At 49.7% G+C, this 15700-nt stretch overlaps 1 protein-coding gene and 7 non-coding genes across 8 annotated transcripts; 4 read left to right on the forward strand and 4 right to left on the reverse strand.

Moving 5' to 3' along the window:
- Positions 1–74, forward strand: Trnat-agu (transfer RNA threonine (anticodon AGU)). Its single transcript has one exon. It is a non-coding gene; the product is annotated as a tRNA-Thr (tRNA).
- Positions 75–541: 467 nt separating this feature from the next.
- Trnas-cga (transfer RNA serine (anticodon CGA)) lies at positions 542–623 on the forward strand. The gene has a single exon. It is a non-coding gene; the product is annotated as a tRNA-Ser (tRNA).
- Positions 624–7594: 6971 nt separating this feature from the next.
- On the forward strand, positions 7595–12664 carry Hes7 (hes family bHLH transcription factor 7). The gene is made up of 5 exons (XM_046422184.2): positions 7595–8740; positions 9105–9171; positions 11110–11205; positions 11806–11893; positions 12213–12664. Exons 1-5 carry the CDS (start codon positions 8679–8681, stop codon positions 12662–12664), a joined length of 765 nt encoding a protein of 254 aa, XP_046278140.1. The 5' UTR covers positions 7595–8678.
- On the reverse strand, positions 8441–8511 carry Trnag-gcc (transfer RNA glycine (anticodon GCC)). Its single transcript has one exon. It is a non-coding gene; the product is annotated as a tRNA-Gly (tRNA).
- Positions 12665–13196: 532 nt separating the features above from the next.
- Positions 13197–13283, reverse strand: Trnar-ucu (transfer RNA arginine (anticodon UCU)). Its single transcript is given in 2 exon segments — positions 13197–13232; positions 13247–13283. It is a non-coding gene; the product is annotated as a tRNA-Arg (tRNA).
- A 514-nt stretch (positions 13284–13797) lies between these two features.
- Trnal-uag (transfer RNA leucine (anticodon UAG)) lies at positions 13798–13879 on the forward strand. Its single transcript has one exon. It is a non-coding gene; the product is annotated as a tRNA-Leu (tRNA).
- A 433-nt stretch (positions 13880–14312) lies between these two features.
- Trnaq-cug (transfer RNA glutamine (anticodon CUG)) lies at positions 14313–14384 on the reverse strand. Its single transcript has one exon. It is a non-coding gene; the product is annotated as a tRNA-Gln (tRNA).
- A 481-nt stretch (positions 14385–14865) lies between these two features.
- On the reverse strand, positions 14866–14938 carry Trnak-uuu (transfer RNA lysine (anticodon UUU)). The gene has a single exon. It is a non-coding gene; the product is annotated as a tRNA-Lys (tRNA).
- Between the last annotated feature and the right edge of the window lie 762 nt (positions 14939–15700).

Below are 15700 nucleotides of genomic sequence, written 5' to 3' on the forward strand. Positions count from 1 at the left end.
GGCGCCGTGGCTTAGCTGGTTAAAGCGCCTGTCTAGTAAACAGGAGATCCTGGGTTCGAATCCCAGCGGTGCCTGACCCAGTGAGTGTAGGGTATATTATTGCTGCGATGAGAATGAATAACCCCCGTCTTGCAAACGCTTTCTGTCGCACCCTGTCAAGAAATTCTTCTTACCAAGTTAATACCTCTTTGGGATTCTGTTCCCGTGCACTTTTAGTGTGTATTTGGAGACTAAAACAATCCTTAATTATCGCCTTGGAAATCCATAATCCGTGGCCCTCTCGTCCCATTATCTTCCCCCAAGGACGTGGGGAACAACTCTGACTTGGGCTTGTTTTGTTGAGGACATACTGTGACTGCAGGAGGGGAGGCAAGTCAAGGGAAGCTACCACTGCAACCCCGATGCTAACTTGGTCAAGGCGGGAATCCACGCCTCATCCTGGGCGCACGCGCGCAGTCATCTCCAGCCAGAAGGACGAGGCGGGCAGGAGGCGGGCACGTTGATAGGCAGCTATAGTTGCGCAGGCCCGAGGCCGCACGCGGCTGTGATGGCCGAGTGGTTAAGGCGTTGGACTCGAAATCCAATGGGGTCTCCCCGCGCAGGTTCGAATCCTGCTCACAGCGTTGGTAATTTTGGCAGTGGGTATGGCCTCCTCTAAAGGAGGTAACTAGTTTGTTTTCTAGGCCTTTCCTTCCCTTGAAGAAGCTTCCCAAAGTCTTGAGAAGATCACAGGTAATCAACCCCGGACCAGCCTGCCAGCGCCCTCTTCCGAGGCTCAGCCTCCTACCAACGTGCAAAAGCCTTTTTATGGCCAATTTCGATTCATAATTCAATTTTCGATTTCTTGTTGCTACTAAGCAATTAGATTACATTTCCCTAATCCGTTCAGCCTCCTTCTGATCTATACGACTATTTCATTTCTTCTCTCACTACAGCCACGATTCTCTTCATCTCTCTTCTGCTTTACCTCCCGTGTCACTGAGAAAATAAAGCATTCTGAACAATTTCCCACGGAAATCCTCAACCCCGCTACTTACCTACCCACCTGCCTAAGCCTGACCACAGACTTCCTTTCCCTCTAGGACCTGTAGGAGAACCCTTCCACTGAACTATGGAACCTCTAGACCTATTAGATTTCCCACCCTCTTGGGCCCACTCAAGAACATTGCTTTTTTCCTATACCATCAAATTTCCCTCTCTCCTGGATTTTCCTACCAGACATTGTAATTTCTCTCATTTAGAACAATCAAGACAACAAAACCCATCTACTGAGACTTAAACGCGTCCCCCAGAAGTGCACGTGTTGGAACCTCAATCCCCAATTTCACATGTTGATTGGAGGTGGGGTCTTTGGGAGGTAATTAGGATTAGAGAAGGTCATGAGATTGGGGTCCCAACAGTGACATTAGTAGCTTTATAAAAAGAGGAAGAGAACCATCGCGGCCTAGGAGCACACTTGCTCATTTGCTGTCTCACCATATGATGGCCCTCAACAGATTGCCCAGCAGATGCCAATGCCACACTCTTGCACTTCCCAGCCTCCCAAACCATGAGCTAAATAAAACTTTATAAATTATCCAGTCCATGTTATTGAGGGATAGTAACAGAAAACAGACTCTATCTTGTCACCACACGCTCCTCCAACTACCACTTAATTTCTCTGCTCCTCTCTACAACAAGCATAATAAGATATACTGTCTCCAGCCTCCCATTCTATGGTGAGCCCTCTCCAACCAGGTGTTCTTTCCTACACCAAGGCTTCCCTGGTTAGGGTTACTTACCAAATGACCATCACATTGCTAAATCCATCCATCTCTAAACTAGTTAGCAACACTTGACACAGATGCCTCTCTCTTTTCTTGGGGTGCTAGGAACTGAAGCCAGCCCTTGTACTCAGGGGAGTGCTCTACCACTGAGCTATAGCTACAGCCCCAGTCCTGTACTCTCTTTTAGTAATACACTCTTCTCTGGCCTTGTAGGCCACCACACCCCTCTGATATTCCTTCTTCACTAGCAGCTTGATCACAGACTCCTTTGCTGGTTTCTCGTCAGCTGCATCTCTAAATGTTTGGTTCCAAAGCTCAGTCTTTCAACTGAATCTTTTCTCTACCTGTACTCACTACCTTGGTGATCTCCAGACCTGTGGCTAAATCATCCCACATTTGCATCTCTAACTCCAGAACGTTCCCCTGAATTACAGATGCTTCTTTCCTGTTGCCCATTTGTCACCTACACTTAGATATCTAGTAGGAACCACTAACTTAAAATGTGTAAATTCTACTCCTGGCCTTCTCCCCAAAAGCTGCTTCATCTGTAGTCTTTCCATTTGAAATTCCAATCCCTCAACTGGTTAGACTAAAATCTCCATAATCATCCCCGATTCTTCTTTTTCTCACACTCCACATTTAATCAGTCTGCAGTTTCTTTTCAAAATGTGTCAAAAATCTGACTACTTGTCACTACATTCACCACTCTGCCCTGGTCCAAACCACTCTCCACTCTCACTTAGATTATTGCAAGATCAGCTAAATTATTTCCTGGTTTCCATTCTTATCCCTAGTTCCACGATGGTGTGTTCGTAACACATTAGGCAGAGAGGTTGATCCTTATAAAAAAATGAATAAGACTCTGTCATTCCTCTCCTAATTTCCCAAAGGGGGAAAATCATTTTTTCCAATGGGGATGTCAATGTGAATTAATGGTTTTAATGTGCATATAGGTATAGAAATAAATGTATACACACACACACACACACACACACACACACACCCTAGCTCTGAACACTGAGTGAGTCTAGAAGCAATCATACACCAGTAGCAATGAGCACACCAAGAGCCTCCATCTTAGCTACCAAATACTGTTCTCTACTGAAATGAACTTGGAGAAAAGGTTGATTCCAGCCCTGAATCTGGAGAATTATAAGATTATTTTGAGACATTTTGTTGCAACAGAAAGCAAAGAAGTGCTCAAAGAATAAATATCAAAAAGATACAGTACCAAGGGGCTACAGCAGGCTGGGTTCCAGTGGCCCCTACCTGCAATCCCAGCAATTTCAGCAATCCCAGTGACTGGGAAGTTTGAGGCAGGAGAATAACAAGTTCATAGGCCAGCCTGAGTAATTTAGCAAGACTCTTAGCAACTTAAACCCTTTCTCAAAATAAAAAATAAAGTGATCTGTGGATATAGTTCAGGGGTAAAGTGTCCCTGGTTTCAATCTCCAGCACTGAAAAAAGAAAAGAAAAAATGTTAGGGTTCTTTTGTAGAAGAGGACTCTTCACAGCTTCTGGCCCTTGTCTGCCTGGGTCTCCTCTCTTAATTTTTTTTTGTTTATTTGTTTTGGTACTGGGGGTTGAAAGCAGGGGGCTGCACCAATGAGCTATATCCCCCAGCCTCCCTCTTTCTTTCTTTCTTTCTTTCTTTCTTTCTTTCTTTCTTTCTTTCTTTCTTTCTTTCTTTCTTTCTTTCTTTCTTCCTTCCTTCCTTCCTTCCTTCCTTTCTTTCTTTCCTTCTTTCTTTCTTCCTTCCTTCCTTCCTTCCTTCCATCCTTCCTTCCTTTCTCTCTCTCTCCCTCTCTTTCCACCCTTATTTATTTATTTTTACATAGTACCAAGGATCAAACCCAGTGCCTCACAAATGTAGGCAAGCACTCCACCAGTGAGCTACAACCACTGTCCCATCCCTGGTCCTTTTACTTTTCATTTTGAGACAGGGTCTCTCTGAGTGGCCCAGAGTAGCCCAGAATTTACAATTCTCCTTTCTCAGCCTCCAAAGTAACTGGGATCACATGTAAACCCACCACACCCAGCTCTCCTCTTAGTTTTGACTCCTACCTAAGGTAAGTAGAGAGAGACAGGACAACAAAAGTTTGCCTGGTGGGCTTAGAAATCTCTCTCGATTCAGCCCTTGGCTCAGGACACTAGTCCTTCTACTTCCCAGTCCCCACCCTCCACACTCTCCTACCCAGGACCCAGGGGGTCCCAGGAAACTAGCCTTCCCTTTGAAGAACTGAAGAGGGAGGAGCAGAGCCCTGAAACCCAGGCTTGAGGAGAAGCACAGTAGGAGAGGGGAAGCTGGATCACTTCACCAGCTGTCTCTGTTCCTTCCCACCCTCTGCTGCCCCATCACATGTGGGACTCCAGCTCTCCTCCCCAAGCCCCAGTGTAGCCCACTGTTGGAGGGCAGCCAGGGAAAGACCACTGTGTTTACAGACATAGGCCCTTGCTAACAGAGCCATTTAAAGCCACTTGGAAACACACCCTCCCCAACAGACACCCTCACACACATACACAGTGGGGACAGGAATAGGGGGCATCCTCAGAGGCCATGTCTGGACCTGAGATTACCCAGTCCATTCAACTCATTTTACCCTGCAGCAGCTCTTGGTTTTTAAAGATTTTTTTTTTTTTAGTTGTAGATGAACACAATACCTTTAATTATTTATTTTTATGTGGTGCTGAGGATGGAACCCAGTGCCTCACATGTCTTGGCAAATGCTCTACCACTGAGCTACAACCCCAGCTCCAGCTCTAGATTTTGAGGGCCTGAAACTTGCTGCATCATCATCATCATCATCATCATCATAAACAGGTATAAAAACTAGCATTTAGAATAAAACAAAAGCACAACAATTTACCAATTTAAAAGGTTAATAAATAGCTGGATGAAATGGTGTGCTCCTGTCATCCCAGCTACTTGGAAGACTAAGGTGGGAGAATTGCTTGGGCCCAAGAGGTAGAGATCAGCCTGGGCAACATACCAAGGTCAAGTATCAAAATAATAATGAGCTGGGTGCAGTGACACATGCTTGTAATTTCAGCAGCTCAGGAGGCTGAGGCAGGAGGATCGAGAATTCAAAGCCATAGGGCCGAGGGATGGGAGGGGGAAGGGAGAGGATGGGGGTTAGAAATGATGGTGGAATGTGATGAACATCATTATCCAAAGTACATGTAAGAAGACACAAATTGGTGTGAATATACTTTATATACAACCAGAGATATGAAAAATTGTGCTCTATATGTATAATATGAATTATAATGTATTCTGCAGTCATATGTTAAAAAAATAATAAATAGGGGCTGGGGATGTGGCTCAAGCGGTAGCGCGCTCGTCTGGCATGCGTGCGGCCCGGGGTCGATCCTCAGCACCACGTACAAACAAAGATGTTGTGTCCGCCGAAAAACTAAAAATAAATAAATAAATTCTCTCTCTCTCTCTCTCTCTCTCTCTTAAAAAAAAAATAAATAAATAAAAAGAATTCAAAGCCAGCCTTAGCAATTTAGCAAGGCCCTAAGACCCTCCCTGTCTCCCTGTCTCAAAATAAATTATAAAAAAGGGCTGGGGATGTGGCTTAGTGGTTAAGCACCCTGGGTTCAATCCCTGGTTATAACAACTACAACAATAACAACAACAGCAAGGTGTGGTGATACATGCCTATAATCTCAGCAACTTGGGAGGCTGAGGTAGGAAGATGGCAAGTTTGAAGACAGTTTGGGCAACTTTGCAAGACCCTGTCTCAAAATAAAAGATAAAAAGGGCTGGGGATGTAGCTTAGGGGTAAATCGTCCCTGGGTATGATGCCCAGTACCACATTAAAAAAAAAAGATAATAAAAAAAGATAATAAATTAAAAATAAAAGCTGACAAATTCTACAAAGTCCAGAAAAACAACTTACTTGTATTAATTAACTGTACCTCTATACTTTCCAAAGACTAGCTACTGCCTCTATATATTTCAAATCTTGCTACTCCTCTTAACTATCCAGGTACTTAGAGTGCTAAGAACTTTAAAATAACAATGTGAGAATAACTACAAATCACAGAAACATAACCCAGGAAACTGCAAATCTGATGTTTTCACACCTTATCTTCTCCATAACCAGAACTCCGAAATGTACACAGCCATTCCAACACAACGGGGAGGATACAATGGAGGGGCAGCTGGAGTAGAAAAAAGATTGGTCTTTACCACTTGCACTTAAAATATATAATGTTTGCAAAACTTTACAGAAGCCTATGACCTGGTGAACAGCTTGCTGGAGTGCTCCCAGAGTCTGTGTAAGTGAGTGATCCTGGATTTCATTAGTTTCATGGTGAATGAAAACTTGAAATTCTTGTTGTATATTGCAAAGCAGCTGTCAGCCTGCTTAGAAAGCCATAGTCTCCTAAAGGGCTTGGAAGCTTATTTTTCTGCTTTTCAAAATGAGCATTTCATACCTTTTTTTTCCTCAAACAATCTGTAGCACTTTGGATGCTGATGGGAATAATGCAGACCCCAGGGTTGTGAGTAGACCCAGTGTGGGTGGAGAAATCAGCCTGGGTAGCAGGGAAGACCCCCTCCCACAGTGAGGTGGGGGAGACAGAGTATGGCAAATAGAAGAACAATGGATCTAGTTAGGATGCCTTTTTTTTTCCCCATTAGGGGGGTCTCATGTTGCCCAAGCTGCCCAGGAACTAGAGTACCTGGAACTATATATAGGCCTGCACAATTACAATCAGTTCAAAAAAAATTTTTTAGTTGTCGTTGGACAAAATATTTTTATTTTATTTACTTATTTTTATGTGATGCTGAGGATTGAACCCAGTGCCTCCCACAAGCTAGGCAAGCACTCTACTATTAAGCCACAACCCCAGCCCTCAAAAATGATCTTTTAAACATAAGTTGGAGAATATGCCTCTCCTGATGAAGATTCTCCACTGGCTCTCCATTGCACTTAGACTAAAACCCAAACTCTCTGGGAGCCTCCAAAATTCTGTGTGTTGGGCCATGCCTGACCCTCCCATATTATTTTTGCCACTCCCAAATTCTCTGTCCTATGTTCTTTGGCCCTCTTTCTCTAGCTGCTTCGATCAAAGCCCTTTCCTATCTCAGGGACTTCGTATTTGCTGTTCCTTTTGCCTGGATTCATGGCCTGGTCAAATTATCACCTCTTCTTAGAGGTTGTCTCTGACCACCTGTACAAAACATAGCACCACACTCTCATTACCAAAAATCGTCCTCCACTCCTCACAACTTTATAACCATCTGAATTATATTTTCTTCCTTCTTGATCATTTTCTGTCTCCTTGTCCCCCACTATAATGGAAGCCTCAGGGGAGCCCAGATCCCGTGGGCTCCCAATGCCCAACATAAGAGGCACTGTATAAATATAGGCTGAGTGAATAAATATAGCAGCTGCGCTTATAGACATACAGATGCCCAGATTGTTTTACAGTTCCCTCCTGGGGCCACTGTCACAGCTCAGAGCTGAAAAGACAGTATTGCCAGTTACTGACACAATCTAGACGGAGACTCAGACCTCTGCTTAGATGAAATATGCTGAAAGAGACAGGAGACAGAAAGCAGAGAAAAGAAACGGACCGAGAGAGGAGAGACTGAGATAGACAAAGACCGGACCCAGACTCAAAGAACAGGAAACCTGGGCCCACAGAAGCCCCAGCAGCAATGGGAGACACTGTCAGGAGGAGGGACGCGGAGGGAGGCGGAAGGCGCTGGAAGGCGGGACGTGCTGGAATCAAGCGGAAAGCTAGCGCGGCTAGTCCAGGAGACCCGGGCCGCCCCTGGCCCGGCTCCCAAGTGGCCGCGGCAGGTGGCCATGCGCCCGCCAGCCCGCCTGCTGGCGCGACGCGTGCGGGATCAAAGCAGCCGGGAAGGGGCGGGGCGGGGAGGTGTCAGGAACCTGGAGGTGCGAGCGAGCGAGCTTCCCGGCCCACCGCGGGAGCGTGGGAGCGCAGAGTCCCGGGAGGCTACAGAGATCTGGAGAGACGACGAGACATCCCGAAGAGACCCAGAGACAGGACGAGAGAATCCCAGAAACCCGAGAGAGACAGACACAGATGCAAAGACCGGAGAGACCACGGAGGAACCCAAGAAATCGCTAAGAAACCTGAAAGAACGTGAGAGATCCAGAAATAGAGTCACCAAGAGGCAGTCAGAGACCCGAAAGACAGCAAGAAAAAAAAAAAAAAAAAAAGGCCCGACGTCTCAGGGACACGGGAAAAGGAAGCACGCTTTAAAGAACAGGAAATAAAGCGAAAGGAAGAGAAGTGGGAAGAGGGAGGAGGGCGGGGAGACCTCGCTCCTCCCCCGCCGAGGGCCGCTTGGACCCCCGGGGTGGGGATCCGAGGGCCGGGTCCTTTCTCAGGGTCACGCCTGTGGAAGTGCAGGCCAGGGGAGGAGAAAGGGGTGTGGAGGCAGTAGGATCCCCAGTTGAGAGAAGGGAAGTCGGAGGACGTGCGGAATTTGGGTCTAGAGAGTCAGAGGCTGCATTTAAATGTTCGGTAGAAATGTTTAAAGAAAGATTTTTTTAGAAATATCATCAAATACGTTCCTTCCCCTTCGGAGACAGAGGAAAAGGAAAAAAGGAGATACTATGCATTGTGCGTTTTAGAAATATCATCAAACATATTCCTTCCCCTTCAGGAAACAGAGAAAAGAGAGACTGTGCATTGGCCGGGAATCGAACCCGGGCCTCCCGCGTGGCAGGCGAGAATTCTACCACTGAACCACCAATGCAGATAGGAAGGATGCTTGTGATTATCTTAGTTGAGCCTGGAAAGACTGATGCAAATGTAAGCCCTGGGCTCAAGGAAGGAGAGGCCCCTAATGGTTAACGTGGGTGGAACGCCAGGTCATTCTTCCTCCCTCCTGGATCCGGCCACCCGGCCATAAAACCAGTCCATATGGCCAGGGGCGGCCCCACACCCGGGTGCGAACAGCCCAGGGCCCCGAGCCTCGCGTGCAGGTGAGAAAAACTCAACCCGAGCCCAGGTTCCCAAGGAGGGGGGCCGCGGGGGCGGATGGGGCCATACATCTGCGTTCCCATTTGGCCCAGGTAGGGGGTTGTGGGGTGTACCGGGAGGTGGGGAGCCCTGATTCCAAATGGAAGCCCCCTTCTCAAGGACTTGGCCCGTTCAGACTAGGACTTTGGTAAGACAGGCTCCGCGAAAATACCAAGATGTGGAGGGGCGCTGGAAGGGTTTGGAGGCAGCTCCACTTGTCTCTGACTCCACAGCTATCTTCCATCTCTATCAGTAACCCTGTCTTTCTGTGTCCTTGTCACTGTCACTCTTGTGATGGCTCATCAAATTTTTGATTTTTCTTCTCAGGTATTTCGTCCTGAAGTCTCCAAGTGTTCACCGATCTTTCTGCAGAGGGTCATGTTCTTGGTTTGAGGTAGGTGTTGATTCTCTTTTTGTATCCTTTTCTTTCTTTTTTAGGAAAACTTCCTGCTCCCCTACAGTCAGGAGGGTCCTCCAGAAGCAGGCAACTCAGGCACACTTGTGTAAGGTGTCCGGGCAGTGAATTTAGTTTTAAACCAAATATTTGTAAGTGGAAAGATCTTTACTCCTCTCCATACTTTAAAGACTAAATTCTTTAAAGAATAGATTTAACACTTTAAAGACTAGATTCTTCTTCTTTGAAGTTCCCCCTGTCCATCCTCAGTCAAGGTACTTTTCTCAGAGTACCTACTTCACTTTGTTTCTATAACGGCTGCTTTTCCACTAGATCTGCGGGATAAACTAGGCCTCTTGTTCATATGAACTGTCCAAACCTAGATTAGTGGCCCTTGTGCACAATGAGGGTGCAAGATATTGGATAAGTGAATGTAATTGATTTAGAACAGAGCGCTTTTTCCATTCCCAGACAGAGGCCCAGCACAGTTGGGTTGCTCTCTATAGGAAGCAGGAGAGGTACTTGGGGGGAAAGGTGTATAATATTCAGTTTGGAGGCTGAGAAGTGTTTTTATTTCAGTGCTAGTGGGGGTACAATGAGCCTACAAAAGGCTGCAATTCTAGGAGAACTCCGAATTTCATCCTTAAGTGAAGTCTGTCCTAAATTACTTAAAACTCCCTCTACCCCTAATAGCCTCCTCCTTTCAGCTGGGTCCCGCCTCTTTATACAGCCTTATGGTCCTTATACCAGCCGGTGCCTCATTCCCGCATCACTTCCCACACTCCCAGGCCAGTTCCCCTCCCCCTTTCACTCCTAGTCTTTCCGGGAGCCTCGTGCCGGGGTCTTTCCCGGGTGGGATCTAGGTGCTGAAGGGGGCGGGGCCGTATTCTATCCCTCCTACCCGGGCTCTGCGGGATATAAGAATCCAGACAAGCAAAGACCTGGTCCGCGCCAGGGTCCGGAGGAGCAATGGTCACCCGGGATCGAGCAGAGAATAGGGACGGGCCCAAGGTGAGAGGCGGGAGGGGTGGGAGCAGAGGTCCTTGGTCCGGCCGGGGAACCTGGGCACTGACACAGTGGGTCGGTGGTGAGGCCGGGACACAGGGCTGAAATAGGAGAGGTGTCCAAGGGACCCAGGGAACCAGGAACTGGAAAGGAAGCTGCAAAGTGTGAAGGAGGTAGTGTCTGAGTAGGACCTGCGTGGGCGGCGGAAGGAGAGTTTTTGGGGTCTGGATAACCTGGTCATTCAGCACCTTACGGCCTAAGGGAGTGGGAGGGGGCTAGAATTTCAATAAAACCAAGAGGATACAGTCAAGGGCTGAGGGTAGGAACAAAAAGAGAAGAGGATGGGCATTCTCCACTTAGGCCGCGAGCCAGGACTGGCCCAAGGCGGTCTTGGAGAGAAAGCCCTGGGTTTTTGTTCCAGAGGTTCGAGATCCGGTTGAAGATTTTAGGGTGAGCAAGTGGAGAAGGGTGACGGCCTAGACGGGTTTGAGGGAGAGGAGGAGGCGCGGTCGCGCTAGGTGTCTCCCTTTCTACACTCAGGGCCGCCAGCTCTGAGCCCCGCACCGTGCGGCCCACTTGCCTGGGCTCAAAGAGGGTCTCCAAAGTTCTCCACTGAGACAGAGACCGCACGAGATCGAGACGTAGAGAGAAAAGAGGAGAGACACAGAGAGGGGAGGAGGGAGGACGAGACTGAGAGAGGAGAATGCAGAAGATCCGGGAGAGAGAGGAGGCGAGCTACAGAAGCGGATCCTAGGGGCGTCGGGGTGGGGGCGGGGGGGAGCGGAGGTGGAACGAATGGGCTCCGCCCTAGTCAATCTGGGATCCTGGGCAAGGGGTGGGAGGGGGCTCTCCCAGCGGCGGGATCCCGACGCCGGTGCGGCTGCGCTGAGTCTCGGTCTGGTGGGCCCGCTCTCCCTTTCCCGCTGGTCGCAGATGCTCAAGCCGCTTGTGGAGAAGCGGCGCCGGGACCGCATCAACCGCAGCCTGGAAGAGCTGAGGCTGCTGCTGCTGGAGCGGACCCGGGACCAGGTCAGTCCCTCCACCAGCCCCGGACCCCCAAGCAACCCGATCCTGCGTCCAAGGGATTCCCACTGGGATTGGGGGGGGGCATAAGCTGGATTGGCCACCCTGGCCCCAAGACATCCTGACCCGAGCCCCGTCTTTGGAATCCTATCCCAGACCCCCCCCCCCCCGCCTCTCATTCTCAGAGGGCAATCTTCTTCGCCACCCCTCGGGTCTGTAAGTTTCCTTTCAAGTTCTGTGAATTTCGCTCCCAGGGTGGGTCAGTTTCACCTTCGGGTTTCTAAATGCCCCCTTTCCATACATTCCCCAAATCAGCCAGCGTCAGTTCTGCCGGTGGTTTTCACTCGCTGGGTTGCTCTTTCAAATCTCCTCACATATTGGGTATTGGTTTCATCCCCTGGGGCTGGACAGTTTTCGTCTCAGGGTGGGACAGGACCATTCTTGGTCATCTCACTCCACATTCTGTCGCGCGTTCTATGGGCAGCGCGCAGTTGCGTTCCGGGGGCACCCCCAGCTCCGGTATCCGCCCCTCCCTTCTTCCCCCTGCCACTTTCCCCCTCTCTCCCCACCCTTTTCTGTCTCTGCGCCCTCCCCTCCCGTCTGTAGAACCTCCGGAACCCGAAGCTGGAGAAAGCGGAGATACTGGAGTTCGCCGTGGGCTACTTGAGGGAGCGAAGCCGGGTGGAGTCCCCGGGTACAGCGCCGGGGTCGGGTAGCTGAGGGAGGGAGGGAGGACGTTTGGAGGCTCGGGACGGGGAAGCTGGGGCGGGCCCTGCGGTGGACGGTGGGCTTGGGGAGTGGCCGACTCTACTCCTAGGCGAGGTTAATAACACCCGCGCGTGTCTGTCTCTGTGTCTCTGTCACTTTCTCCCTCTGTACATCCATCTGGCTTCCTGTCTCTATGCGCCCGTCTGATCTCGGTATCTCTGCGCCCGCCCCTTCCCTCACCCTTGCTGGGCCCCTGCCCTGCCCGCCTGTCCTCCCGCCGGCCGCACCCGCCGCCGCGGCTCCAGGGATTCCCCGGTCCCCAGCCCAGGACGCCGAGGCGCTCGCCAGCTGCTACTTGTCCGGTTTCCGCGAGTGCCTGCTCCGCTTGGCGGCCTTCGCGCATGATGCCAGCCCGGCCGCCCGAGCCCAGCTCTTCTCCGCGCTGCAAGGCTACCTGCGCCCCAAACCGCCCCGGCCCGAGCCGGTAGATCCCAGGCCTCCAGCGCCGCGCCCACCGCAGGACCCCGCCGCACCAGCCCTTGGCCCCGCGCTACACCAGCGCCCCCCAGTGCACCAGGGCCCCCCTAGTCCGCGCTGCGCCTGGTCCCCATCCCTCTGCTCCCCCCGCGCCTGGGATTCCGGCGCCCCGGCGCCCCTCACCGGACTTTTGCCGCCGCCACCACCGCCTTACAAACAAGACGGGGCGCCCAAAGCCCCGCCACTCCCGCCGCCCGCTTTCTGGAGACCTTGGCCCTGAGTTTTGGGGGTGGGGTGGGGGCGGGGGCTGGGGGAGGGGTAGAGACTCCAGCCGGAGGGCAGCAGAGGGACCCGGGCATCCGGGCGAGGTGTTGGGGAGGGCGGCGGGGCGCGCGGGCTCAGCGCGCGGGTGAAATGTGGTCTATATTAGAGTATCTATATAAATATATATTTCCCTGGTTCCTGTCCCTTTTCCCTGCCCCCAACCCCGCGTCTAGGATTGTACCTTTCTAACCCCAGCCCAGCCCCAGCCCCTTCCCGAGTCCCTAGTGCATGGAATAAAATGGTTATTAAATCCCGGTGTGTCCCGGAGCCGGGGGCCTGCCTTTATATCGGTGTCCACGCCCACTTTCCCTTCCCTTCTGTTTCCCACCCCCAGTCCTACTCTCCAAGGCCCAAGCTCCGGGGTAGACAGGTAAGTAAAGAATAGAGCAGAGCGGATACTGAGGTTGGAACTGAGACCAAGACGAAAATGCAGATAGGGCAGGGGGGAAAGGTCGGACAGAGAGAAAAGAACAGACTTGAAATAAAACCGACTCTGGTGGGATTCGAACCCACAACCTTTGAATCGCTCTTTCGTCACTAGAAGTCCAATGCGCTATCCATTGCGCCACAGAGCCACCTGGCTGGCGGTGGCGTCTCGTAGCTTACGGGTAGTAGCATGGGGGAAGGGGGCAGAATGACAGTGTTGTTGACAGGAAATTGGGCGGGGCGTGTTAGGAGCCTATGGTTAGGATCTCCGAAGCCAGCCGGGGAGGAGTATGTTGCTCAAGCACGTGCGCCAGGTGGGAGTGAGGGCGCACAAATGTTCCAGAAATAGGGAGGGAAAGCAAACAAACAGGAGCGAGCAAACAAGTGCAGAGCTTCGGCTGCCCGCTTGGAAAGTGCTTCCAGCTCAGGTGCAGTCCAGTCCCACGTAGCCCCACTAAATAAACTTGTTTTGCTATAAATTTCTGAGTCCCTGTCTTTTGGTTTGTTTTGCTATTGTCACGATGCAGTTCAGAGGCTCGACGGTTCCCTGTTCTTGAGTTTTAAATGTGAAAAGGGAAACTAGTCACTTTAACGTTATCATCTCTAGCCCTATTTTCCTTCTGCTCTCTTAGGAGGACAACGAAGATAACAAGCTCCCATGCAGGTAGCGTGGCCGAGCGGTCTAAGGCGCTGGATTTAGGCTCCAGTCTCTTCGGAGGCGTGGGTTCGAATCCCACCGCTGCCAGGCCAGAGTTTTTCCCTTAAGCTTTATTATCGTGAATGAGTGCCAAGAGCACAGCAGGGGTGTGTAGTGTTACAGGGACCATAGAGGTGTTTTAACTGCTGACTGTTTTCTTTGGTTTCCGAGGCAGATAGTGGATATACATCCATACCCCAAGCCAAGATCTGACAGAAACTGTTTGTGTAAACCTATATTTCATAGTTGCCTTCATTTTGACATCGTCCCCAAGTATAACTATCTCAAAATTAACACGACTTCCTAAATATCTCAATATCCAGTAATTTATCTTTGGATGTCTGTTATAGCAGCTGCAACTATCCTGTTTGAAGACTTTAGAGAGAAAGGTCTTAAGTAGCTTCTTTCGGGTCACATGAGAATGTCACAAAATCAGCAAATAATACATTGGATGTAGTGGTATCAAACCTAAGAAAAGTTAAGGTTCCACCGAGATTTGAACTCGGATCGCTGGATTCAGAGTCCAGAGTGCTAACCATTACACCATGGAACCCCTGTTTTGTACCCTCTTTCGAAGATTATATACATTACTTAATACCCTATTTTGTCATTTACGGAAACCCGAACAACCGCTCCTGGTTACTGAGCATCTGAAATATTAATAAATATGTACTGTCAATGTCTAACGCTTAAGGCTGTACGAAAAAAGGAAAAAATTATTAGAAATGCATATTAAAATAAGATTCGGGAGATGGGGTTAAGTAAAATATATTATTAAGATATTTCACCCTATTCTTTTTACTCTTTTTGATATGGTTACTAGAAAATTTAAATATATATTTGCGTAGCTTTTGCTACCTTCCCTCGGTCATTCGTTCGACTTTCTTGAAAATAAATCCCTGACCCACCTAATACCATTTCCTCTTAAAAGAAGGTACTATATTTTCTTTTTATCATGCTTTTGTTCAAAGGAGAACTGTAAGTTGTATTCGAAAACAAACCTCACAGATAGTGGGAGGGGGAGAAAAAGCAGACGCCCGAACAGGGACTTGAACCCTGGACCCTCAGATTAAAAGTCTGATGCTCTACCGACTGAGCTATCCGGGCTCTTGCTCTAGCTGTTTTCTCTTATCTGTAAGAGGTGTCTCATATGAAAGCGCAGGCTTGTAAGAACTGTGTGCTTTTAGGCAAAGGACCCTGACACCCACTTGGAGAAAATGGTTGTGGCGCACCAGCAGCTAATTGAACTTTTTTCACTTTCCTTCTTTAGAACGCTGTTAAAGGCTGAAACTCCGCCTGGAGCTTCGCGGAGTCTGAAACCTTAGATGCCCGGACTGGCCGCGCGGGGCCGCTGCGGGCTACAGCCTTTCCTTCCCAAAAGGTTCCTCTTTGGCCCCTGTGACCTGCATCCTGGAAATCTCGGGCTCTCAGGCTCCCAGGCTCCCGCCCACCGGCGGCAATCTGAGGGCGAACCAGGAGCGAAAAGAATGCCACTTGAGGCTTTTAGATGCTGTGCACTAGGACTCTATTTTATTCTCTCCATCGGCCCTTTTCCAAGGGAGAAACTGAGATCGGGTGTGCCAAAGGCTGGAGATAGAGCTGAGTGTGCGGAGTGGTTGGAGAGCTTTTGCTGACCTCCCCGTGGTGTGCTATGCTGGGATGAGTCTGCGACTCACCTGCAAGTGGTTATAGTCACGTGTGATTTATGACCGTAAGCGGCTCACCTGTGAATACTGAGTGATTCACAGGGATGATTCACGTGTAGGAATTCGGATCCTCTGTGCTCAGTTCTGTCTGGGAGATAGGAGAAAAGGGTCTTGGAGGAAATTGAGGAGCGGGTATATAAAGGCCCCAGGGATCAGTCGAGTC

The sequence above is a fragment of the Marmota monax genome, unplaced genomic scaffold (genome assembly GCF_021218885.2).
Source record: "Marmota monax isolate L192 unplaced genomic scaffold, Marmota_monax_Labrador192_F-V1.1 WCK01_AAM20220418_F8-fsc00243, whole genome shotgun sequence".
NCBI classification, from domain to species: Eukaryota; Metazoa; Chordata; class Mammalia; order Rodentia; family Sciuridae; genus Marmota; species Marmota monax.